General features: G+C 43.8%; 1 protein-coding gene across 5 annotated transcripts in view; it reads right to left on the bottom strand.

Moving 5' to 3' along the window:
* Positions 1 to 27,706, bottom strand: part of SLC25A27 (solute carrier family 25 member 27) — a 47,860-nt gene that overhangs the window by 14,941 nt on the left and 5,213 nt on the right. For all 5 annotated transcript variants that reach the window (XM_040348448.1, XM_040348447.1, XM_040348444.1 and 2 more), the window contains exons 2-6: positions 27,132 to 27,320; positions 23,372 to 23,456; positions 8,973 to 9,095; positions 5,351 to 5,463; positions 2,561 to 2,645 (exon numbers count right to left, since the gene is read on the bottom strand). In XM_040348448.1, the coding sequence (XP_040204382.1) occupies positions 2,561 to 2,645; positions 5,351 to 5,463; positions 8,973 to 9,095; positions 23,372 to 23,456; positions 27,132 to 27,320 (595 nt within the window). The remainder of the gene's footprint in view (positions 1 to 2,560; positions 2,646 to 5,350; positions 5,464 to 8,972; positions 9,096 to 23,371; positions 23,457 to 27,131; positions 27,321 to 27,706) is intronic.

The following is a 27,706-nucleotide window of genomic DNA, read 5'->3' as shown; positions in this document are numbered from 1 at the left end:
ATTTTCAGCCCTAAAAATAATAAAGTCTGACTTAAGAGCCTCTATGAAAGAGGCAATTCTCTTCCTTAGAACTCTACATTGAATTGATTTGCATTTGCTAAGCCTATAACTACATTTCAAGATTAATATAAACCATTTCTAGGTTTTACAGATTTTGTTTTTGGTTCATTATAGATAAGCTTTGTTTTTCTTCTAAAACAACCAAATAATGTGGTTTGTATTTTTGAACTGGTAAAGATCCTGTTCCTGATGTTTATGCCTGCTGCTACTATCCAGCCACTTGATTGATTAATACATTTTTTTTTATAAAACTTTGTTTTCATTGTGTTTGTCTTTTGCTTAAACTGTGCAATACAGTAGACTGTTGGCTTCCCAGCCAGTAGTCCTGTGGTAGGTTGCGTTTCTTTCCCTCAAGGAATGTATAAAATACATTTGCATATTAATACAGAGGAGTCGGAGTCGGAAGTACATAAAACTGAGGAGTCTGAGTCGGAACATTTATCTACCGACTCCACAGCCCTGGATTTTTTAGAAGTTACATTTAAAATGTGTAGTTGACTTATTTCACGCTCACCCCAAAAAATGTTATTAAATAAATAAAAACAAAAAACAAACAGAAATAGCGATCAACCTACAAAATTACGTGTATAGATACATTTAAAACGAGTGCATTAATAAAAGAGCTGTGTGTTTGACCATGTCTTGTACAGACGGATTCTGAATTGGAGGGTCTTCATTATAGTCATCTGGTGCACACTTAGTATTCGGATGGAAAAAAGCTACAGTGTCTGCATCCATTAACCCTTAGAGGGTATCTCACCACAAATTAAATTTCCGTTGCAAAGGATGCCTACAATGTGACTTGTATTTTAGGGCAATCATGCAAGCTGGGAATTACATTTTTCGAGGAGTTCCGTACACCACGGGTGTATATAATACCTCTAGGTTGTCCTATTGCATTGAATTTTACAGAAAGCTACTGTGCTGGAAAATCATTTTTAATAATATTATAGGAGAAGTTTAGCTGTACTTCACCAATTCATTTTGCACTCCTGTTACTCGTTTTCAGCAGAGAGCAGATTGAAGTCTGCTCTCTGCTGACGTCAACAATGTCAGTTCAGGTACTGCGTCATCCTGACCATGGAGTCTGAATCTGCCAGGTGCCTGGACTGACAACTGGCTCAGGCTCTTAGCAAGCCGCTGAGAGGCTGAGCCGGCCGCTCCCCGCCCCTCCACAGCTCAGCGTTCCAATGAGTAAGGAGGGAGAACAGCAGAGATCTGTGACTGACAGTCTGCAGCTCTCCGGCCACGGAACTCTGAAAACTGAGCGATCAACGATGTTCGATCGCTCCGTTCTTAGTGTAGAGGTGCCGGGGGACAGATGCAGCATCTACCTAGGCAAGTATAAATGTGCAAAAAAAAAAAAAAATTAATTTACTTCTCTTTTAAATGATAACGTCACCTTTTGTAACATGTTACAATTGCAGCAATAGTGTAGGCTACACTATTATTTTTATTCACCCTACCACTAAAATCTCTACATCTACAGGCATCCATGATCTAAGACTAACCTAGCTGGCCCTGTAAAGAAGAAATTAGTATACCTTTTGTGAAGCCTCTCCGGTCTGGTCTCCAGCGGTGAAAGCTTTGCAGAGGAGACAGCCGACAGTGGCTGGGAAATTAATGGCAAGTGACGTCACCCATAGACTTACTATGGGGCTTCCATTGTCAGTTGCCTCCTCTGCATCCACCCACACAGCGAAGCCACTGCTGACAGCTCAGCAGGGGACCAGACCGGAGTGGCTTCAGAAAGGGTATGTATACTTATTTCTTCTTTACAGAGCCAGATGATTCGTTCCACAACCATTATTCAGAAGTCCTTCCGTTTATAGTCCATATAAAAAGATTATAGCAATGTGAGGTTTTGTAACCATATAATGTCCATCCACAAATGGAAGCCTCCCCAAGAGGATTAGAAGCAAAATCCAGCAGGAGCTACAGAGTATAAAAGAGAAGAGAAGCGCCTCCAAGTGTAGCAATATGGTTACATATATTGAAGGTACAACATTTAGCAAGTGACATGGTTGATGATTAGGAGAGGTACATCTAAGTATGCAGGCAACCGGGGTAAAGCTGTCCACATAGACCGTCATCCTCACCGCCGGCTCTCACCGCTGTCCGTCTGCAATCGTGACTGGAAAGACTATCTTGCAGTAGAGCGATCTAAAAGCGAGGCTTGAACCGCTTGTGGCGTGCAGCGTGGAAGGGACAACGTTGATGACGGGGCCAAGGATGGTCTATGTAGACAGCTTTACCCCGGATGTCTGCATACTTAGATGTACCTCTTTTAATCATGTGAGTTGCTAAAAGTTCAACCTTCATTAAATGTAACCATATTGCTACACTTAGAGGCTCCTCTCTTTTATACTCAGTTGTGACATGACGCTTCTATTATATCAAGACATCGCTTGTATATCAAGTCAAAATGTATTTAAAAATGTTGCTTGTTTTGAAAAACACTCTCAAACCAAGTTGTTCTCAAACCAAGGTTTTACTGTACCTGGAAATACTGTGACATATGCTATTGTCCTTGAGGTTTGTGTTTCTTAGTAGAAAGTGTTTCACAGTGTCGTATGTGGTCAGATCTAAAGAAAGCATAACAAAAAAAGTTTACTTATGAAGTCAATATTCTGCATAAATAAAATGTGTGGTCAACAATTCAGATGCAATGAGATCACCACTAAGGATCGGGATAATTAGAATGGAGGAAAACTACTGTACCTGGATTGTGTGTAAGGCTAGGTTCACATTTGTGCGTTTTGAGAATGCACAAATAACACACTTCCCTTCTGCAGGCACAGTGCTGTGCTAATAAAGCTTAATGGCACACCTTGCTAAAGTGTGCGCTTTTGCGAGTGACAAAACACATAGTGACAAAATTACCATACGTTTTAATGTGTTGACATTAAAAAAAAAAAAAAAAAAAAGTTGGTCAAGCACTCCTTTTGTGCGATCTGCCCACTGAAATGAACAGGCTGTCCTAAACAAAGACGCAGAGGTGTGAATGGAGCCCAATAGTCTGTCCCTTAAAGCGGTTGTATACCGCAAGACTTTTTTTTTTCCCCTGCAAGGTAAAGTCATAATGTGCTAGTATGCGTCGCAGTTTTCTTTTCTTTTTTTTTTTTTGCCAATCCCGGAGTTCTGCTTCAAACAGTAAAAGCTTTAAACAATTCTTTGCTGCAGCACTATGAAACATTTTATTCTCAAAAGACCCCCAACAAAGCTCTCAAGTGAGTTTCTAATGCCTCGTACACACGATCGGTTTTCCTGATGGGAAAACTGCCATGTTTGCTTTTGGTTGGGAAATTCGGCCGTGTGTATGCTCCATTGCAGTTTTCCCGACAGGAAAACTGCGAGCAAAAAAATGAGAACTTTTTCTCTTTTTTTCCCCGCCACGATTCTCTGCATTTTTTGCTCTGCAGTTTTTCTATGGAAAACACTGCGGTGGAGCATACACACGGCCGGTTTTTCCGACCAAAGCTCTCATGGCAGTTTTCCTGTCGGGAAAACCGGCTGTGTGTACATGGGGAAAAGCAACCCAGCAGGTTCTCGGTTTTCGGAGGACTTTTGACCGCCGGGAAAACCGATACGTACGAGGCATAACCGTTTCGAAAGGTTGGCATTAAAGGGCTGGCAAGCTGCAAAATCTTGCTACAATAGAAAGTAAATCGGTAAAGAGTTCAAATTTTAGTGTCTACTCTAGGAAGGTTGAAAATGTATTTCTCCACCATGCCTAAAGCTACAGAGATGAGTAAGGGCCGGTTTTAAAGTGCTTATACTGCTTGTTTGGGATATGTAAATAATTTAGTGTGAATAGCTTGGACACAGGTTCCTTTTCATGTGTAGCAAGTCAATTACTTGGCCATATTTTGGAGATCACAGTAGTTTCATAGTGATAACACCAAATATTAAGAGGTCTATGTATTATATGTTCACTGTACAAATGTAACAAACATCTGTACAGTCAGCACAAAAACTCCCTGCATTTCTCCAATAAAGGTAGTTCCTATATCATCAGTGCAATCCAGTGGTCAGAATAAAGCTTTTCCCCCCAGAAACACCTCGATCAAAAGAACAATGCATTATGTCCACTAGATGGTGTTGACAATATATGAATGAAATGTTTTGTATGTAGACCTCAAAATGAATTTTTGACAGCCCTTCTGTGTCAGATATACAGATTCTTAGCTTTACTCTTCAAGAGCCTAAACTGACAGCAGAGATAACGAGACAGGCAAGTTTTTAAGTGATTCTAAAGGCTGAAGGTTTTTTACTTTCGTGCTTTCTATGCTGAAGGTAACAAAACCTTCAGTATGCAGCCCCCCCCCCCTTCCCTAATACTTACCTGAGCCCGATCTCAATCCATCACTGTGCACAAGAGCAGCGGCTCTCCCAGCTCCCTCCCTCCTTATTGGCTCAGAGACACTTGTTCGCTCCCGCTGCTGTCAGTCACAGCCAATGAGAAGGGAGTCGTGCTCTGCGTGTCCTATGGACATGCAGATTAGGGCTCAGGTTTGAGCACACACACACACACACACACACACGTGTCCACATAGCAACCGGCTTGCAATGGGGACCCTCAGCAGAAAAAAAAAAAAAGGGGGGAGCTCTACAATTAACATTTCATACTTGCCTCCTCTGAGAAGTTGGTTTTGCACAGAGCAGTCTGGATCCTCCTCTTCTTGGGTCCCTCTTCTGTGCTCCTGGCTCCTCCCTCCTGTCGAGTGACCCCACAGCAAGCAGCTTGCTATGGGGGCACCCAAGTCAAAGATCCCCGTGTCCATTCAGACATGGAGCCCCGACCCCGCCATGCCCCCTTTCCCCCCGATTGGCTAACTGACTTTGATTGACAGTCTTGGGAGCCAATGGCACCGCTGATGTGTCTCAGCCAATCAGGAGGAGAATCCCGGACAGCTAAGACACTTGTGGACATTGCTGGACAGAGATGGGTCTCAAGTAAGTATTTAGGGGGTGCTGGGGAGGCTGCTACACACAGAAGGTTTATCTTAATGCATTAGGATAAAATAAAATAAAAAGTCTGCCTTTACAACTCCTTTAAGCAATTAAATCCATTTTTTTTAACAAAAAAATATAAGGGACTCTGCTTTGAAATTCAAGGGTAACTGGACTTCCCCAAGCTCAAAATTAGCTTTAGTGCTTGAGACCATATCCACCGTTATTATAATGAGGCCCATTAGATGCCTCTATCATGCCAATATCATACAGCCACTTGCATGCATTGCACTACTAGATACAGAAAGAGGTCATGTCAATAAAAAGGTCTAGTTACCTCCCATATTTACCAGTGCAGCTCTCTGAACATTCGGCACCCAGCCAGCCCACAGGCCACGAATTCCCCCTTTAGATAGAATGGTCACAAAAGCATGATAAACGCCTCGGACTCTATGAATGATGAGAACACAAACAAATCAGAAGTCACAGGGAGAAGAGATGTTGTCCATAGCATAGTACAGACAAGGAAGAGAGATGAGAAGTTTGAAGGAGCCAAGCGAAGTGGGGGCGACCGGCTGTTGGACACATGTGGGGACAACACTGGATGGTTTTGTAACACTAGCAAAAAAAAATCGATTTAGATCTCTCATTCATCAAGTTGCTCAGACTCGGACCAGAGTTGATTGCAGTTAACAATCACCGATAGTCTGAATAAGCCCTAACTGTTAGAAATGTATCCTACTCCTCCTTTCTCATCACTAGGGTTGAAAACAATTCTACTTAGAAAAAAAAATAAAGATCGAACCACAATTTTTGACCGATATTCCACTAATATACTGTATGGCCATCTTAAATGGGTTGTAAAGGTAAAAAAAAAAAAAATGGCCCTAAATAGCTTCCTTTCCCCTAGTGCAGTCCTCCTTCACTTACCTCATCCTTCCATTTTGCTTTAAAATGTCCTTATTTCTTCTGAGAAATCCTCACTTCCTGTTCTGTCTGTAACTCCACACAGTAATGCAAGGCTTTCTCCCTGGTGTGGAGAAAGCCTCTTGAGGGGGCGAGCAGGAGGGTCAGGACGCTCTCTACGTTGCAGATAGAGAAAGGAGCTGTGTGTTAGTGGGCGTCCTGGCACTAAGGTAAAGGAAGCTATTTAGGGGAAACATTTTTTACCTTTACAACCCCTTTAAGTGACTGCCAGCGGTCTGTTGAGAGAAATATATATTTTCTAAGATTAGTTTTGAACTTTTACTTTTGCTAATCTGAGGTCATGTCCCCGTGTTATTCATCTTAGCTTCAAAGTCAAACTACTGCCCTCCTAACCCAATGTGTTCCTGTGAGGTCCTAAGATATTATATAGGTGATGAATGATGCAAACAAAATCTACCGTAAGGGCTCCTGTTTTTAACACAAACCATTAGACAGGATAATTCAGTTGGTTGCAGGCTGGTTGGTAAGATGAGCCGGAAAATGTTCTTGGTTTTGTTTGACATGCGTCACCCTTCCATGTGCTCCTTGCTGTGAAGGCCAGTTATAGGTGAGGGCAGTGGCCATTTGTTTGTGCTGTTGAAATATTGGTGAGGGGACGCACTGGACTCCTTTTGCTGCCATTGTGCTATATGCTGGGTGTCCAATGCACCCCCTGTGCTCTCCCTGCCGCCCCAAGGCCAGGTTCCACAGTGCACCCCCTCCCCGCCCACCGACCCCCCCCCCCCTAAAATCAACGGAGAATTGCAACCGGAGGGAACAGGGGCGGCACGGTTATTTGAAAATGTGTGCAAACTAGCCTAATTTATTCCCCCAGCTATTCTACAACACATGAACTTTATATTTTTTTTTTATAGGTTCATTCAATTCTATTCATAGATGACATAATTATATGATATTATTTCAATCAACTTAATTTCTCAATTACTTGTCGTCAAATAGCTGTCATAAAGCTATGATTATGACACTTCATGTTACATAATCGTATCCTAAAATATGCTAGGTTATCTATTTTCATTTACATTTATAAAAGAGTTACTTTCCTGAATGATTACACCTTTTTTGTTCTGTTAATGGAATATCTATTTCTATTATATTATTATATTATTGTATATGCTCGGTTAATGGAATTTTGTTGATAATGATAAAATTCAATAAAATATTTGAAACAGAAAATGTGTGCCAACTAAACCTTTTTGGGTTTTATTTGTATTTTAAGGGGATTACTAGAAATGAAAAAACACCAAAAAATATAACATTTTACATTTTCCTCTTCCCTGTCACAATACGGACAAAACAATGAGAAAATGCATTGTTACAATATATATGATATGAGATTACACAATGAGAATTTTTTTTTTGTAATTCTCCTCGATTACACCTCATAATTTATCCCTCACTCTTTTTCTTCCTCTAATTTTTTTAAAAGCCAGCAGCTACAAATACTACAGCTGCTGACTTTTAGAAAATGGACACTTACCTGTCCAGCGCGCCCGCGATGTCAGCAGCCGAGGCTGAGCAATTGCTCGGTCCTCGGCTGCTTCCGACGGCATCCTCGGTGAGGGAATCAGGGAGTGAAGCCTTGCGGCTTCACTGCCCAATTCCCTACTGCGCATGCGCGAGGATCGTGGCGCGCTATCACTGGTCCCCGCTCTCTCCTGGGAACAGCGTTTTCCAGAAGACAGCGGGGGAGGGGGGGTGGTGTGTGACGTGACGAGGCTGGATTCCCCGGAGTCAGAACCCAAAAGTGAGTGCAAATACCTGTCTCAGACAAGTATCTTCACCCCCCTCCCCCTGAAAGGTGCCAAATGTGATACTGGAGAGGGGTGGGGGCTAGATCCAAAAAGCGGAGGTTAACTTTTTGTGTCTGCTTTAACAAGAGAAAGTACCTTCTCTGCAATTACTGTGTTGCTCTTTTTTACTCCTGGTAATTGTCCCTCCTAAACTGCCTGTATCTCACCATGTAATATATGATAAGAAATTGTTAAAACCCAATAAAAAAAAATAAAAAAATACTGAAAAATAAACCAACTTTTTGAAACCCATCCCGCAATGACAGATGCTTCCGGGGTTGTGGTCAACGAGGAGATAAACTGCACACGTGGTGGTCTTGCCCCCATCTTGTAGGATTCTGGTCAAGGGTCTTTGGCCTACTATCTTCCCTATTTCACGTACCCTCCTGCAAGGACCCCAAAAGTGCATTACTTCATTGCCCAATCCCGGGCCTTTTCTCTCACCAGCAGAAACTAGCCACATTCTTATTTATCGCTGCCAAGCGAACAATAGCGAGGGCCTGGAAAAAACCTTCTGTCTCATTTTCAAAAGGTAAAGAATACCTTGACGACCCTTAAGATCTATTAAAAAAAAGTCCAGCGTCCTCCACACTTCCCATGCAAAATTCCTTAAGGTGTGGGCCCCGTGGTGGTCCTACGCACTCCCTACTCTACATTTGACTAGTCTAGGACTCAATTTAATTTGACCCTGTCTCCAGCCTGGGGGACCCTCCTTTCTCCTTCCCACTCCTTTTCTGTTTATGGGCCTTTTGCTTGCTGCTCTGTTCTACTACCACCCAGTAGCCCCCCTCCTCCACCCCACTGTTGTGTGTGTTGTTTTTTTAATTCCTGTTTTTTTTCAAATTAGTTTTTTTTTTTTTTTTTATTTTTCCCACTGCTGTTCTACGGACAACTCCGCTCCCCCTTGTCTGCCTTAGCCCCTGGGTCTCACGTCTCGGCGCATTACACACTGACCCCCGGCTGGTGGGTCGATGTCAGTTTATAATCTATACCCTCATAATATGTGTTATCATGTACCTTTACGTGAACTCCTTTCTTACTGTATGTTTCATGTCCATATCCCCTGTGTGGGAATTTGTTATCTGGTTTCCCCCGTTTTATATCTCAATAAAAATACTGTACCGAAAAATAAACCAACTTTTTTTTTAAATCTGCTCCAGACTATAAATTAGACACACTGACCGGGGAGGTTTTCCTTCAAGCCGTCTCTTTCCTTCCATCTGCATCTGTACTTTCACCAGATCTGTAGGACTAGCGAAAAACTGACCAATAGCTCCAGCCGTCATTCCTCCTACAACAGACTTCCTGAAATAATAAAAAAAAAGGAGGACACAAGTAGAATCAGAGAACTGTACTATTCTGGTATTCTCATCTTCTGGAGTGATACCAAAACTAAGGCTATGGAAATAAATGGCAGTGTGATCCTTGGTTGTAAAAAACCACCCTCTCTGAGCTTCACTGCCTACACGTATTGAAGCACTGGAGGGAAGTTGTATGCACAGAATCACATGATAGGATTCTACAAGTCACATCCAGAAGCCCTGTGAAAAGCCTCCTAAATCTGGATGCAATTAATTTTGTTCTAGTTATAAACTAAGTGGACCTTCTGCTCTTCATACAGTTAGGCTGCATTCACACCTGAGCCTAGGTCGTTTTTTCCGGCATTTTTGTCGCGCATATTCATGCTTATTTGCACGTTTGCATACAGTGTCGTCCGACGTTTTTGTACTTCGACTTTTTTTATTTTAGCCAATAGGAAAAATTATCATCTTTTCATCACTTGTTGCTATGTTGGTAGATTTTTTTTTTATCTTCTGCCTGGATGAAATGCTCTATTGATTAAAGCGACAAAAACGCCCGTAGCAAACGCTTGTTGTCGTGCTAGTCGCTTGAATCGAGCGTTTCCATTACTTTCTATGGGAAATAGAAACGCTCAAAAACGCCCAAACCGCCCGATTCGCACGCGACAAAAAAGGGCTCGGAACTTGTTTGAGCTTCAGGCATTCGGCGTCAGGCGTTTTGGTCTGGAGATGTGAACCATCTCCATAGGGAATAATGTATTTTTTCCCCTCTAGCGTTTTTGAGCCTTGCGCTTCAGGCGACAAAACGCTCAGGTGTGAATGCAGCCTGAGGCCCTGTACACATGATCGAACATGTCTGCTGAAACTGGTCCGCGGACCAGTTTCAGTGGACTGATCCGACCGTGTGTACAGCCTAGCAGACAGGTTTTTCCAGCAGACAAGTTTTAAAGCATGCTTTTAAACTTGTCGGCTGGAAACCCGTCCGTCCGACATGTCCGCTGGTTAGTACACCTAACCAGCGGACAGAAATCTCCTGCATGCGTCGAATGGATTCGACGCATGCGTGGAAGTATTTTACTTCCTGGTTTGGTGACGTGGCGGCATCAACGTCACCGCCACGTCACCACGCTGTCTGTTTGCGGGGATTTCGGTTTGATGGTGTGTACAGCCATCAGACCGAAATCTCCGAGCGGACATGTCCCCTCGTCTGTACGAGGCCTTAAGGTCATGGCACATTAGTTTTCACCAGCTAGAGCAGGGATATGCAATTAGCGGACCTCCAGCTGTTGCAGTACTACAAGTCCCATGGGGCATAGCAAGACTCTGACAGCCACAAGCATGACACCCAGAGGCAGAGGCATGATGGGAATTGTAGTTTTGCAACATCTGGAGGTCCGCTAATTGCATATCCCTGAGCTAGAGGATTGCTATATAAAGCAGGGTAAAGCTCGCCCATTTCCACACAGTGCTCCCTCACTGGTTGGATGAACGAGGAGTTCCTCTGTTGCTGATTTTGCAATGTTTCCATTAGCCAACAAGCATTGACTTGCGTACCCAGCCATCCTGGAAATGGCGCATGCAATCAGGTGAGTAATTTCTCTGCACTTTCCAGCCAGGATCAGGTATTGTCCTTGGACCTCACAATTCTTGGATAGCAATAGAAGCTCACTGGCTTACCTAGATGCTCTTTAAAATAGTTTTTTTTTTATTTTTTTATTAAATTTGCATAGCTGGGTCCAATCCTTGACCCAGGCTGAGTTTTGTGTATCTTGAGCCAAGCCACAGCTGCCAGACTCCAGACAGGGGAAATGTTGAGGTTGTGCCAAATAGGTTTAACTTCTGCTGTGTATGAAACTAAATCGAACCGACTCCGCAGTTTTGCTGGACTGATATTGGCATCCAGAACAAAATGAAAAAAGTTGCAAGAGAAGCTACTAGTATCCGGCCTATTAGTTGATACTTTTAGATTGTGTGTGTGTGTGTGTGTGTGTGTGTGCGTGCGTGTGTGTATACCAAGTTCTCCTAGCAGAGAAATTGTTCACACCGGTTTGTAATGGACAGTGGCTCGGATTCAGATACGAGTTACGACAGCGTATCTCCGGATACGCCGTTGTAACTCTGAGTGTGCCGGGTCGTATCTATGCGACCGATTCGTAGAATCGGTTACGCATAGATTTCCCTAAGATCCGACCGGCGTAAGTCTCTTACACCGTCGTATCTTAGGCTGCATATTTACGCTGGCCGCTAGGTGGCGCTTCCGTAGATTTCCACAAGGAATATGCAAATTAGGTAGATACGCCGATTCAGAAACGTTCGTCCGCCCGGCGCATTTTTTTACGTCGTTTACGTAAAGGCTTTTTCCGGCGTAAAGTTACCCCTCATAAAGCAGGGGTAAGTCATGTTAAGTATGGACGTCGGAAACGACCGAACAGCGTCGTATTTTACGTCGTTTGCGTAAGTCGTTCGCAAATAGGGCTGTATGTAAGTTACGTTCACGTCGAAAGAACTGACAGTTTGCGGCGTAATTTGGAGCATGCGCACTTGGAAACGTTCACGGACGGCGCATGCGCCATTCATAAAAAAAAACGTGAAATACGTGGGGTCACAAGTAATTTAAATATAACACGCCCACATCATCCACATTTGAATTAGGCGGGCTTACGCCGACACATTTACACTACGCCCCCGTAACTTAGGGTGGAAGTTCTTTCTGAATACGGAACTTGCGCCCTATGTTACGGCTGCGTAATGTATCTTTGATACGTTACGCCCGCCCATAGATACGAAAAAATATCTGAATCCAGGCCAGTATATTTAAAGGTCTCTGCTGCATAAAACTTGCTTAAAGCGGAGTTCCAGCCACAATTTCACTTTTTAAATATAAATACCCCTGTAATACACAAGCTTAATGTATTCTAGTAAAGTTAGTCTGTAAACTAAGGTCCGTTTTGTTAGGTTGTTACAGCATTTAGACACTTTATAAAATAGAAATTGACTGGGGCCATCTTAAGTGTGGGCATCATGAAGCCAGACTGTATGACTTCCTGGATTTCAGCCTTGCAGATCTCGCACATGCTCAGTGCTGCACAAGCAATGTAATAGTTTTCAGATCAGGTTTCAGCACCTGTACTGTCCAAGTCACATGATTCTTCGAGACTGGGGAGTGCACAGACTCCTGGAAAGTTACACCCACTTCATTCCCAGGCGTCTGTGCGGTGAAGCTTAAGCACCTAGGTGCAGGAAGAGGGAAGATTAACTATTCTGCCTAGCAACAACACTTTGAAGGCATCTAAAAAAAAAATTTTTTTTCTTAAAGGACTAATGACATTTTTTTAAAACTACTGATGTAATGTTATATTTATGGGTGGAACTCCACTTTAAATATCTGGAGAATGTATATGTAAGGCACTACCTTCAGTCCTAATCCAGTCTTTGGGAGCTCAGAATGATGTGTAGCAGTAAATAAACCAAGAGAACTGTTTCCTGAAGGTTATTCCTTCATATGGAGAAACAATAGATCCCAGTGACCAGATCCAAGCCCAGTTATGGAGAAGAGGTTGGTATGCAAACAAGGGGATTAGTTCACATTAGAGACTTATTGTTGGGGATTACAGGAAGGATTGGTGTGCAGGTTAGGGTTAAATGTATGGTTACTGTGAAAGTTGAGGTCACAGGGAGGGTTAGTGCGAGGGTTAGGTGGGGTGGGGAGGGCACTTTGAGGGTTATAGGAAAGGGTTATTGTGAGGACAAAAGGTTACATGGAGAGTAAAGTCTCATACACACGATCAGATTTCCAGACAACTGTTTGTCAGTTATTTGTTGCATGCTAGTCAAAGCGGTTACTCATCATTAGGGATGGGTGAACGGTTCGGCCCGAGGATAAGTTCGGGCCGAACTTTGGTTGTTTGGGTGTTCTGGTGAACACCGAACAATATGCTGAGTTCGGGGAAAATGTTAAACCGCGGAAACCCGTTAAACTCTATGGGACACTAACATGAAAAATCAAAAGTGCTAATTTTAAAGGCTTATATGCATGGTATTGTCATAAAAAGTGTTTGGGGACCCGGGTCCTGCCCCAGAGGACATGTATCAACGCAAAAAAAATAAAATAAAAAAAAGGTTAAAAACGCCTGTATTTTCGGGAGCAGTTATTTAACCACTTAAGGACCCCTTCACGCCAATATACGTCGGCAGAATGGCACGGCTGGGCACAAACAAAATAACGGACAAACAGTTGTCTGGAAATCTGATCATGAGGCTTTACTCTCCATGTAACCTTCACGCAACTGTACGTGTCTCTTTAAGCACAGTCGTGGGGTCGCGAGCGACCCAGTCCGAAGCTCCGTGACCGCGCCCGTGGACCTGATCGCTGCTGGAGTCCCGCGATCGGTCACCGGAGCTGAAGAACGGGGAGAGGTGTGTGTAAACACACCTTCCCTGTTCTTCGTTGTGGCAGTGTCAGTGATCGTCTGTTCCCTGATATAGGGAAAGACGATCGGTGACGTCACACGTCCAGCCCCGCCCCTATACAGTTAGAAACACATATGAGGTCACACTTAACCCCTACAGCGCCCCCCAGTGGTTAACTCCTAAGCTGCAATTGTAATTTTCACAGTAATCAATGCATTTTTATAGCACTTTTTGTCCCAAAAATGTGTCAAAATTGTCCGATGTGTCCGCCATAATGTCGCAGTCACGAAAAAAAAAAAAAAAAAAAAAAAAAAAAAAAAAAAAAAAAAAAAAAATCGCTGATTACCGCTATTAGTAGTAAAAAAATATATATATATTAATAAAAATGCAATAAAACGATGCCCTATTTTGTAAACGATATAAATTTTGCCCAAACCAATCGATAAACGCTTATTGCGATTTTTTTTTACCAAAAATAGGTAGAAGAATACGTATCGGCCTAAACTGAGGAAAAAAATAAGTTTTTTTTAATATATTTTTGGGGGGTATTATAGCAAAAAGTAAAAAAAAAAATATTTTTTTTCAAAATTGTCGCTCTATTTTTGTTTATAGCGCAAAAAATAAAAACCGCAGAGGTGATCAAATACCCCCAAAAGAAAGCTCTATTTGTGGGAAAAAAAGGACGCCAATTTTGTTTGGGAGCCACGTCGCACGTATAAAGTATTTTTCCCGTGTTTAGAACAGTCCTTGCACAAAATGACATTTCTAAAAAGGAAAAAAAGTAATTAAAAACTACTCGCGGCTATAATGAATTGTCGGGTCCCGGCAATACAGATAAAAGTCATTGAAAAAAAACGGCACCAAAATTAAAAATAAATAAATAAATGTGTGGGGGTCCCCCCAAATTCCATACCAGGCCCTTCAGGTATGGTATGGATATTAAGGGGAACCCTGCGCCAATACAATTGTTATTTTTTTTTTTTATGACATAGGGGTCCCCCTCAAAATCCTCAAAGCAGAACCTCATCCCCACAACCTTTTCCCAGTGGTTGTGGAGGTCTGCGGGCGAGGGGCTTATCGGAATCTGGAAGCCCCCTTTAACAAAGGGGACCCCCAGATCCCGCCCCCCCCCCATGTGAATTGGTAACAGGTACCCCTACCATTTCACAAAAAAGTGTGTTAAAAACCACAGGAGACAGCTGTGGTTTTTAAAAAGTCCTTTATTAAAAAAAAAAAAAAATTCCAGCGATGTAATCCATTCTCGAGCGTAGGATACTAAAAAAGTAAAAAAAAACAAAAAAAAACACGATTCTGCCTCCATGGGAGGCACACGCCGAATAACGCTCTCCCGCCATGACAGCTCTTAAATGGCTGACCCCCGCCCTCCTCTGACACAACGGGGAAACGCCGCAGGGTTACCCAGTGACATGTACGGGTGACTCCGCCCCCCTCTGACGCAGCGCGGGTTTCTGTGCATGCAGCTTTTGTCGGATGAAAAACCAGAATACATTTTTCTTCCAATTTTCGTATCGTGTGTACAGGTCTTTAGGGTTGAAGTTACAGGAAGGGTCCCTTGCGGAGGATACATGGATACCAGGCTTCCCTATCAGAGCTACTTTTCTTGCACTCAAAGATGGCTTTCACTGTTAGCTTTGCAATAATGATCACTTGGTTTATTGGATTATTGGTTGAACTGGATGGACTTGTGTCTGCTTTTTCAACCAGACTATTTATTATTTAGGTACTTATATAGCGCTGTCAATTTACGCAGCGCTTTACATATACATTCACATCGGTCCCTACCCTCAAGGAGCTTACAATCTAAGGCCGCGTACACACGGTCGGACAAAAACGATGAGAATGGACCGAGGTTCAGTTTCATCGGTCCAAACTGACCGTGTGTATAGCCCATCGGTCTGTTGTCCTTCGTTCCAAAATTTTAAAACATGCTTCAAAATCGAACCGATGGCCTGCTGCCCGATCGGTCCAAACAGATGGTTAGTACAGAAAGCACCGGTTTAAAACCCGCACATGCTCAGAATCAAGTCAGAAGCATTGAACTTCGTTTTATTCAGCACGTTGTGTGTTTAACGTCACCGCGTTCTGACCCGATCGGTTTTTGGAACGATGGTGTGTACGCACATCAGACCATCAGGCCACTTCAGCGGTGAACCGATGGAAATGGCCCATCGGACCATTCTCATCGGTTTGGAACGACCGTGTGTACGCGGCCTAAGACAACTATGCGGCTTGCAAGTTGAAAGTTCATAATAACCTTCAGACTTCAGATGCCATTGGTGTCTGAAGGTGGCAGTGTGCATCTGTCTTTAAAATCTGTCTGTAATTGTCTTAAAATAACAGTATTAAAAAGATAATTGAAAATAGAAATGTACATGTTTGTGCCTTTGATAGCATATGATGAAAACTGAGGAGTTTTTCTTTTTGTTTTAAATTAAAACAATGTACATAATTAAAGGAGAAGTACAGCCAAAGCTGTTCTGCACTCCTGTGACCTGTTTTCAACAGTCCGCTGTCTGCTGATGTCACAGAGCCGGTCCAGGCTCGGGCAAGATCGCGACACTGGAGTCTGGATTCGCCCACATGCCTGGACTGGAACCCGGATCAGCCTGTCAGTGAGACACTGAGAGGCTAAGCCGGCCGCTCCCACCCTCTCCACTGACTGACAGTCAGCAGCTCTCTGCTCAGGGGGCTGTTAGAACGGATCGATCTGCAGTGTTAGAGCTGGCGGGGGACCGATGCTGCATCAACCTAGGCAGGTATAAATCTGCAAAAAACCCAAACCCCATACTTTCCTTTTAAAATCCTAGGAGTCCTTTAAAAAAATTGGAAGTGGGTTGAATGATGCTTTCACACCTATGCAGTTTGCTTTTGATGTGTTTCTGCAGTGCTTTTTGCGGTACGTTGTTGCCACGTTTTTATGTTTTTTTTCTAGTCAATTTGTTGTTGCTTTTCTGCAGATTCTCTGTCTATTAAACCAAAAATGCAAAGTTTTGAGTTTTAAAAATTCCCTGATCCTTTCAAAAAATGCAGGGTCTTAAATAAAGCCTAGATGTGAACTTGGCCAAATAGAAAGCATGTTAAATGGACTGCAGTGCATTTCTGCAAAAATCACTAAAAAAAAAAAAAAAAACACTGAGCTTAGGGCATCCTGGACCCACCCCAACTTGTGACTGGACAGTGAAAGGAGAAGCAGTACAATGATGAGCTCATCTCTCTGCTCCTGTCAGCATATGAACTGACTGGCTCCTTGCACTGCTTCTTCCTCTCACACTCCAGTCCAGCTGTACTTGGACTGCAAGAGGCCGATACTAGGTCAAATTCAGGTACTTAAAATGATGCATTAAGAAATACAGAGCTGCTTTATTATGCATCTTTTATAACTGCCTGAAGTTCAGCATTAAGCAGCTTTGCAATGCCCCTAGGCGTGAGGAACCAGTTATCTGTCTATAGGGATGTGATTAGTGGCCACCTAAAAACATAGGGCCAGATTCAGAGAGAACTTACGCCGACGTATCTGTTGATATGCCGCGTAAGTTCTAGGATGCGCCGTCGTATCTATGCGCCGTATTCTTAAAACCAGATACGCCTGAATTCTGGCTCTATCCGACCGACACAAGTCTCCTACGCCGTCGTAACTTGGGTGCATATTTACGCTGGCCGCTAGGGGCTCTTCCATTGATTTACGCATTGAATATGTAAATGACCTAGATACGTCGATTCACTAACGTACTTGTGCCCGTCGCAGTAAGCTACACCGTTTATGTAAGGAGTACGCCCGGCATATAGTTATCCCTCATAAAGCAGGGGTAAGTCATGTTAGGGTATGGATGTCGGAACAGCCGTCGGATTTTACGTCGTTTGCATAAGTCGTACGTGAATGGGGCTGGGCGTAGGTTACGTTCACGTCGAAAGCATTGAGCCGACATATCTTAGGGCAGTGATGGCGAACCTTTTTGAGCCCGAGTGCCCAAACTCCAACACAAAACCTAATTTTTTTTTGAAGTGCCAACACTGCAATTAAACATGAATACCAAGGTTTTCGTTTAGAAAAATCAACTCGTACACTTGTCCAAACTAATTAACAGCTTTTGTTTTAAAAGAAAAACACAATAACAGAGCTTTCTATTAAACATTTTTTTTTTATTGAAAAAGATTCTCAACAACTGTACTTGTGCATGTATTTTTGGATAAGGATACATTTGCAGATCGCTGGTAAAGATGCCTTTGCTGATCGCTGGTAAGGATGCCTTTGCTAGGCATTTTCAAAGATGGCTTTGCTGGGCATTTCCAAAGATGGCTTTGCTGGGCATTTTCAAAGATGACTTTGCTGGGCATTTTCAAAGATGACTTTGCTGGCCATTTTCAAAGATGACTTTGCTGGGCATTTTCAAAGATGACTTTGCTGGGCATTTTCAAAGATGACTTTGCTGGGCATTTCCAAAGATGGCTTTGCTGGGCATTTCCAAAGATGGCTTTGCTGGGCATTTCCAAAGATGGCTTTGCTGGGCATTTCCAAAGATGGCTTTGCTGGGCATTTCCAAAGATGGCTTTGCTGGGCATTTCCAAAGATGGCTTTGCTGGGCATTTCCAATGATGGCTTTGCTGGGCATTTCCAAAGATGGCTTTGCTGGGCATTTCCAAAGATGGCTTTGCTGGGCATTTCCAAAGATGGCTTTGCTGGGCATTATTAAAGATGCCTTGGTAAGGCATCTTTAAAGATGCCATTGCTGGGCATTTTTAAAGATGCCTTGTCTGGGCATTGGTAAAGATTGGTAAAGATGCCTTGGCTGGGCATTAGATGCCTTGGCTGGGCATTGGTAAAGATGCATTTGCTTACACAAGGGATAGAGATCTACAATGCTGTGATGGGTACAGGCACAGTATACTTTGCATAGCTAAAAGACATTATTGAACATAAGCAGAGGATGAGTCTAATGATCTATTGCTGGGCATTATTAAAGATGCCTTGGCTGGGCATTGGTAAAGATGCCTTAGCTGGGCATTGGTAAAGATGCCTTGCCTGGGCATTATTAAAGATGCCATGACTGGGCATTTTTAAAGATGCCTTGGCTGGGCATTGGTAAAGATGCCTTGCCTGGGCATTATTAAAGATGCCATTGCTGGGCATTTTTAAAGATGCCTTGGCTGGGCATTGGTAAAGATGCCTTGCCTGGGCATTATTAAAGATGCCATTGCTGGGCATTTTTAAAGATGCCTTGGCTGGGCATTGGTAAAGATGCCTTGCCTGGGCATTATTAAAGATGCCATTGCTGGGCATTTTTAAAGATGCCTTGGCTGGGCATTGGTAAAGATGCCTTGTCTGGGCATTGGTAAAGATGCCTTGGCTGGGCATTGGTAAAGATGCCTTGCCTGGGCATTATTAAAGATGCCATTGCTGGGCATTTTTAAAGATGCCTTGGCTGGGCATTGGTAAAGATGCCTTGCCTGGGCATTATTAAAGATGCCATTGCTGGGCATTTTTAAAGATGCCTTGGCTGGGCATTGGTAAAGATGCCTTGTCTGGGCATTGGTAAAGATGCCTTGGCTGGGCATTGGTAAAGATGCAATGACACATTTTTGTTTTTTTCATTTTAGCCCTTTGGATTCTTCTTTGCAATTCTTGTAGATTAGAATCTACAGCAGCTTCCAGACCCAGCAGAGCAGTGGGCATTTTTAAAGATACCTTGGCTGGGCATTTTTAAAGATGCCTTGGCTGGGCATTGGTAAAGATGCCTTGCCTGGGCATTATTAAAGATGCCATTGCTGGGCATTTTTAAAGATGCCTTGGCTGGGCATTGGTAAAGATGCCTTGCCTGGGCATTATTAAAGATGCCATTGCTGGGCATTTTTAAAGATGCCTTGGCTGGGCATTGGTAAAGATGCCTTGCCTGGGCATTATTAAAGATGCCATTGCTGGGCATTTTTAAAGATGCCTTGGCTGGGCATTGGTAAAGATGCCTTGTCTGGGCATTGGTAAAGATGCCTTGGCTGGGCATTGGTAAAGATGCCTTGCCTGGGCATTATTAAAGATGCCATTGCTGGGCATTTTTAAAGATGCCTTGGCTGGGCATTGGTAAAGATGCCTTGCCTGGGCATTATTAAAGATGCCATTGCTGGGCATTTTTAAAGATGCCTTGGCTGGGCATTGGTAAAGATGCCTTGCCTGGGCATTATTAAAGATGCCATTGCTGGGCATTTTTAAAGATGCCTTGGCTGGGCATTGGTAAAGATGCCTTGTCTGGGCATTGGTAAAGATGCCTTGGCTGGGCATTGGTAAAGATGCAATGACACATTTTTGTTTTTTTCATTTTAGCCCTTTGGATTCTTCTTTGCAATTTCATCCAAACAGGCTACAAATCTCTCCAAGACCCGTCCTCTGCTTAGCCATCGTACATTATTGTACATAAGTAAAGTATTATACTGTGCCTGTACCTCATCAAGAAGTGCTTGAAACTGTCGAAAATTAAGAGCACGAGCCATGATGTAATTCACCATTTTTGTGACATCCTTGAGGATATCGTCTAATATTTTGCTGCTTTCCTTGGCACAAAGAGCTTCTTGATGTATAATACAATGAAATTGAATGACTGGGTGCTTTGCTTCTTTGACAAAAAACTGTATGAAACCAGATGTTACCCCCACCATGGAAGGTGCCCCGTCACTAGTAACTGAAACCACTTTTTCTGGCCTTATGTCTTGTGAGACAAAAGCCTCCATCACAGCATTGTAGATATCTATCCCTTGTGTTCTTCCAGGCAAAGACAACAGTTTCATGAGCTCCTCTCTCATGGTGTCACCAACAGCATAACGCAAAATTACTGCTAGCCTTGCATGATTATTTATGTCTGTGCTTTCATCCAAGCACATGGAGTAACAGGCTGCCTTTTGTAAGTCAGTGGTGAGCTGCTGACTAACATCACTTGCCATACGCAGGACTCTATCTTTAACAGTATTTCTGCTAAGTGGCATTTCAGAGATTCGTTGCTTAATTTTGTCCTTGTTTGGAAATTCATGAAAAAGGGAATTACTCACAGCCAACATGGCCGTTTTGATAAAATCGCCATCAGAGAGGGGCTTTCCATGTTTTGCTATGCACAGTGAAATTTCAAAGCTGGCATTTGCCAGATAATTTGTTTTAGAAAGATAGTTGCAAAAACTACGATACTGGCAGTGATATCTCTTCAATTTCCCATCAAGAAACTCTTTTCTTTCAGCTACACCAAGTTCGGCAACACTTTTGTGGTTGGTATCAAAATGACGTTTGACACTAGATGTGCGAGATACCACACTTTCACTACACAGAACACATAACGCTTTCCCATTGCGTTCAATCACTCCAAATGACTGTGTCCAGGTCTCTTGGAATGATCTTCCACTATCTGTTTTTAATTTTGCTTTTTTTGATGTACTCATTTTTGGTTGTTCATGTCTACAAAAAACACAAAATGTATAAAATAAGGATGGATGAAGCACCCAATACAAATCTATCCCTACCTACCTATACCAAAAATATTATTGCAACATTTCACAAAAAAGGTAGAACAACTCACGGTTTTGTAGACAGATATACATCGTCCAATATCCTGTGAAACAAGAAGTCGCGCTGTGCCGCTGCTGACACCGCTATGCTGGGTCTGGAAGCTGCTGTAGATTCTGAATTGCAAAGAAGAATCCCAAAGAGAGGGCTGTAATGAAAAAAAAAATATGTTTTCATTGTTGTCCATAGGGACACAGGAAACTACCATAGCCCGGGGGCCAGATGTGACCCTTAGCAACTTACGTTTCTGTAATGTAGACAGATATAAGCTCAAATCGTCCAATGTCCTGTGAAACAACAAGGCGTGCTGTGCCGCTGCTGACACCGCTCTGCTGGGTCTGAAAGCTGCTGTACATTCTACAAGATTTGCAAAGTAGAATCCCGGAGAGAGGGCTGTAATGAAAAAAAAAATATGTTTTCATTGTTGTCCATAGGGACACAGGAAACTACCGTAGCCCGGGGGCCAGATGTGACCCTTAGCAACTTACTTTTTTTAATGTAGACAGATATAAGCTCAAATCGTCCAATGTCCTGTGAAACAAGAAGTCGCGCTGTGCCGCTGCTGACACCGCTCTGCTGGGTCTGGAAGCTGCTGTAGATTCTACAAGAATTGCAAAGAAGAATCCAAAGGGCTAAAATGAAAAAAAAAAAAAGTGTGTCATTGTTGTCCATAGGCCAGGACACAGGCCCAATAACAGCAATGAGGGGGGTAATATGTTTGCAAATGACACCTAGGCCCAATAACAGCAAACATATTACCCCCCTCATTGCTTTTATTGGGCCTGGGTGTCATTTGCAAACATATTACCCCCCTCATTGCTTTTATTGGGCCTAGGTGTCCTTTGCAAACATATTACCCCCCTCATTGCTGTTATTGGGCCTGGGTGTCATTTGCAAACATATTACCCCCCTCATTGCTTTTATTGGGCCTAGGTGTCCTTTGCAAACATATTACCCCCCTCATTGCTGTTATTGGGCCTGGGTGTCATTTGCAAACATATTACCCCCCTCATTGCTTTTATTGGGCCTAGGTGTCCTTTGCAAACATATTACCCCCCTCATTGCTGTTATTGGGCCTGGGTGTCATTTGCAAACATATTACCCCCCTCATTGCAAATGACACCTATGCCCAATAACAGCAATGAGGGAGGTAATATGTTTGCAAATGACACCTATGCCCAATAACAGCAAACATATTACCTCCCTCATTGCTGTTTTTGGGCCTAGGTGTCATTTGCAAACATATTACCTCCCTCATTGCTGTTATTGGGCATAGGTGTCATTTGCAATGAGGGGGGTAATATGTTTGCAAAGGACAACTAGACCCAATAACAGCAATGAGGGGGGTAATATGTTTGCAGAACAAAGTTTCCCAAGTCAGTCAGCAACTGTCAGAACACCCACCAGCGAGATTAGCTAAAGTAATTGTTCAGCAAAATTTTACATTTTAGATTGGGTGATGTTAGCAGGGCAACCCATAAAACGACCCAGGTATCCCATGTCTAAATAGTATTCGAGTAATAAGTATTCTTACCTTTGTCTGCAGCTGAATCAAACTGCGCAATGAAGAAGATGGCTTCACGAGTCTTGCAGCTCTTTCCCGCCGTGCGTCTTCTCCTCATGCTCCCAGTCACGCCCAGCAGCACGTCAGGCAGTGGATGATCTGAGAGCTTTCATTGGGTAGCAAGCTAACACGTGACCTCCGGGCGCTCATTCTAAGTTACGCCCACTCGGACACGTCACCGCTAGCACAGGGTAGTGTGGGAAATGTAGTTTCTAGTTGCGGTTGACGATTTAATTTTTTTTTCTTTGACATTTCTGCATTGTCACCGCGTGCCCACCAAAACAGCTTGCCGTGCCGGGAGCGGCACGCGTGCCACGCGTTCGCCATCACTGTCTTAGGGAGTATATGCGACGTGATTCTGAGCATGCGCGCGCATGCAGCGTTCGTTTCGGGAATTCATTTACATGGGGTCACGGCTAATTTTAATACAACACGCCCACTACCTTCCTAATTTGAATTAGGTGGGCATACGCCGGCCCATTTACGCTACGCCGACGTAACTTAGGGAGCAAGTGCTTTGTGAATACTGCTCTTGCCTCTCAGAGTTACGTCGGCATAGCGCATATGAGATGCGCTACGCCCGCACAAAAATACGCCGCTGTCTCTGAATCTGGCCCATAGTGTTGCCAACAGGTGGAAGCCAGTAGTGCCCATTGTGAGCTCCAGCCTTGTCCATACACAACACCTAATCACTCTATAGGAATAGAATGGTAATATAATAAAAAAATAGAGTTTGAGGATAACCTACCAGAGAGGAAAAATGTCGCTGTCTCCTTTCCCAGATGGGGAGTCTCGAATTTGCTCATAGGCCACCATGCGGACTCCGGAGTATACTGTACAAGACAGAAATAAGGAATGTGACCCACAACCATCCAGAAAATTAAAAAAATCAACAAAAAACAGGGAGTAGCCAGGAGCAGAAAATGAATGCCCATTAGAGGGTCACCCATGTCCTTTACCACTTTTACTGCCACCGCCAAATGTAGTACCGTAGAGGCTTTGTGGGGTTTTTACACACACTCCTGGTGCCTGCAGGTAAGTAAATCTGACAAACCGACTGTAGGCTGTCAGATGGAAGGGAGCACAGCTGGCAGATCTCTTCCACACATCCTTGTATGCATTTGTCCCGTCCCCCCCCCCGCTATATTTTTTGGACTCTATATGCCCATTGGTGGCCCGTGGACCATGGACTGGCATAGCAAGTGCGGCTGGGTAGAGGGAGAGGGAAATCAGTGAATGTCTGTTTTCTGATCTCCCCTTCCTGCTTATGACCCAGAAGTGAACGGTCCCCAACAGGTATGGATAGAGATTAAGCTAATGGAGTGGGATATGCACTCTATTAGGTTTACTGGAGGACAGGTGGGACATCGGGGGTCTTTTAGATCCCTGATGTCTCATTAAAAAGAACCTGTCACCAGAAAAAAAAGGCACCACATGGGTAATTTTTGACCCCTATGTGATGAAAAAAAATAAAAAAATAAAAGAAAGTTACACCCAAGCACCAAAAATCCCCTCCCCAAAAAATTTAGCTCCCTCCACCCCCACATACACGAACGTTCGAATGTAAATGCACGTGTTGGTGGCTCCTAGGTTTAAAAATTATTCTTATTATATAGGATTTATATAGCGCCAACAGTAAGCTTCCCTGATTAAGTGAGCTTTCAAGGATCGCCTAAAGGCAGGCAGCGTAGAGGCTGACTGGAGGATGGGAGAGGCTCTGGAGAAGTCCTGGAGGCGAGCATGGGAGGAAGTAACAAGGGAGCTAGAGAGACGGAGGAGCGGAGGGGACGATTTGGGTGATATCTGCAGATGAGGTTGGTAATGTAGCTGGGGGCAAAGTTGTGGATGGCCTTGCATGTTTTTGAAAATGTTGATTACAGTATATACACACAAACAATATAAAAAAAAAAAAATTATATATATATATATATATATATATATTATTATTCCACAATGAGAGCACCAATTAGTGACCATTATTCATGGTTAACTCTACCTAATGGCCTGTAGGGGCTTTTAAAGCCTTGCCTATGGAAAATATAGGGTACTGAAGTTGGTCCCCATTTCACAGGCACATGCAATTTTAAGGTTTAATTATCCATTTACTTGGCGCAACCTAATTTTTTATATTTTACCATCAAATTGGGTAATTTATTGTTTGTGTGCCCTAAAATTAACTTTAGTCTAATGGACATTTTGCATTTCTAAACCATTGCACTAGTATTGTGTGACGTTATATAATTAGAACAACCACTATTTTATTCTCTAGGGCAGGGCTGGCAAACACAAGGCCCGCCGGACCTTGTAATGTGGCCCGCACAGCAGCCTCCTCATTTTGGCAGCCCAGTCCCGCGAGCGGCGCGGCAAATTAGCGCATGCGCGGCCAGTCAGTCTAAGGACAGGCATAAACATCTTCCCCTTACTGTACCGCTCTGTCTCCACCCGTCTCGGCTTAGGCTGCCACTCTGGCCTCCGCCCTGTCTCCGCCTTCACCGCTGCCTCCGCTCTGTCTCCACCCATGTCGGCTTACAATGCCGCTCTGGTCTCCGCCTCTGCCATGTCTCCGCCTCCACCACCGCACCGTCTCCACCCCGCCTCCCCAGCCTCTCCAGCCAGCGATGCCGGCTTTTTTAGCATGCCACTGACTGTGCATAGTAGCAGAGATTGTTGGCAGCTTTTTAGGCATTTTTTTCCCCCACCCAGCGGGCTGTGTCCTGTGGCTTGTCTTAATAAAGTGTGTGCTGCTATTTTACAGTTATGGTGAAAAAAACAAAACAAAGTACTGATACTAAACACAGGAGATCCGCCCACAGAGGGATGGTACCACTATAGCCCAACAAAAAAAAAGTACTATAGCCCAATACAAAGGGAGGGAGCCGCCTATACAGGTAGGTACCAGATCTGGGCCAGGTAGGAGAGAGTACAGATGTGAGGAATTTTTAGGCGCAATCCTGACCCCTGCACTGTATACGTAGCGCAATCCTGACCCATGTACTGTGTACTTAGCACAATCCTGACCCATGTACTGTGTACCTAGCGCAATCCAGACCCATGCACTGTATATGTAGCGCAATCCGACCCATGTACTGTGTACTTAGCGCAATCCATACCCATGCACTGTATATGTAGCGCAATCCCGACTTATGCACTGTATATGTAGTGCAATCCTGACCCATGCACTGTGTACTTGGTGCAATCCTGACCCATGCACTGTATATGTAGTGCAATCCTGACCCATGCACTGTGTACTTAGTGCAATCCTGACCCATGCACTGTGTACTTAGTGCAATCCTGACCCATGCACTGTGTACTTAGCGCAATCCTGACCCATGCACTGTGTACTTGGTGCAATCCTGACCCATGCACTGTGTACTTGGTGCAATCCTGACCCATGCACTGTGTACTTGGTGCAATCCTGACCCATGCACTGTGTACTTGGTGCAATCCTGACCCATGCACTGTGTACTTAGCGCAATCCTGACCCATGCACTGTATATATAGTGCAATCCTGACCCATGCACTGTGTACTTAGTGCAATCCTGACCCATGCACTGTGTACTTAGCGCAATCCTGACCCATGCACTGTATATGTAGTGCAATCCTGATCCATGCACTGTGTACTTAGTGCAATCCTGACCCATGCACTGTGTACTTGGTGCAATCCTGACCCATGCACTGTGTACTTGGTGCAATCCTGACCCATGCACTGTGTACTTAGTGCAATCCTGACCCATGCACTGTGTACTTGGTGCAATCCTGACCCATGCACTGTGTACTTGGTGCAATCCTGACCCATGCACTGTGTACTTAGCGCAATCCTGACCCATGCACTGTATATGTAGTGCAATCCTGACCCATGTACTGTGTACTTGGTGCAATTCTGACCCATGCACTGTGTACTTGGTGCAATCCTGACCCATGCACTGTGTACTTGGTGCAATCCTGACCCATGCACTGTGTACTTGGTGCAATCCTGACCCATGCACTGTGTACTTAGCGCAATCCTGACCCATGCACTGTGTACTTAGTGCAATCCTGACCCATGCACTGTGTACTTAGCGCAATCCTGACCCATGCACTGTGTACTTAGTGCAATCCTGACCCATGCACTGCGTACGTAGCACACCCGGCCCTTTGAGGGTAACCATACTGCTGATGCGGCCCCCGATAAATTTAAGTTTGCCACCCCTGCTCTAGGGTATTTGATTTCATAAAATACACGTTTGGGGGGTTTTATGTAATATTCAGGCAAAAACGTCTGTTGGTGAAAGGATTAGAAGACAAATATTTATATTGCTTTCGGAACAGGGGATCTGTCCAGGCCGTTCTAGTAGATTACATTATTTGCTCCATAAACTTGAAGCTTCAGTTAAAATGATAAAAGGATTTTTTGGCATCTATGTCCCCAATGAGATCCGTCCTTATTTTGTTTCCTGGTGACACCCTCCTTCTCACACTGTCCCAGAATAAATAACGCCTTCTTATCAGAGGACTTTCCAGCTGGTTACCTATGTGGCGATAGACGGCAGGTGTAGCCCCCTGCCAGAGTTTCAGTAAGCCTTCCTCCTGCACTATGCCAACTGCAGTGCGCACCATCCCTCTATAGGGCCCCGCCAGGCCGGCTTCTCCACCTTGCTTCAGGGCCGCTTCTCCTTGGATTTGTAGGCGAGTTTTGGTCAGATCCAGAGGAAAGGTCACTATTGGCAGAGACAAAGAACATCTATTACCCAAAGCCTACAAAAACAAAAAGGATACAAGTAACAAAAGCCCATTAAAATTATAATAACAAAACCAGCTTTTGCTGCAGTATTCACCATCAACCCAGAGATTTCCTTTTTTCTGCCTCCAGATGTCCTCAACCTGATGGCCAGCATCATTGAACCCAATTCCTCAGAGCCCAAGTTGTCCTGGACCCACAGCCAGTATAAGGGAGAGGCAGCACAATGCTGAACCCATCTATCACTCTGCTCTCTCCTCCTATCGGCATCATTCTTGTGACCACATAACAGATTGGCTACTTATGTTGCTTCTTCCTCTCGCACTCCAACCGTGTTATATAGGGATATCAAGACGCTATTAACAT

This window comes from Rana temporaria, chromosome 4 (genome assembly GCF_905171775.1).
Source record: "Rana temporaria chromosome 4, aRanTem1.1, whole genome shotgun sequence".
NCBI classification, from domain to species: Eukaryota; Metazoa; Chordata; class Amphibia; order Anura; family Ranidae; genus Rana; species Rana temporaria.
This window is presented reverse-complemented; position numbering and strand designations above follow the sequence as displayed.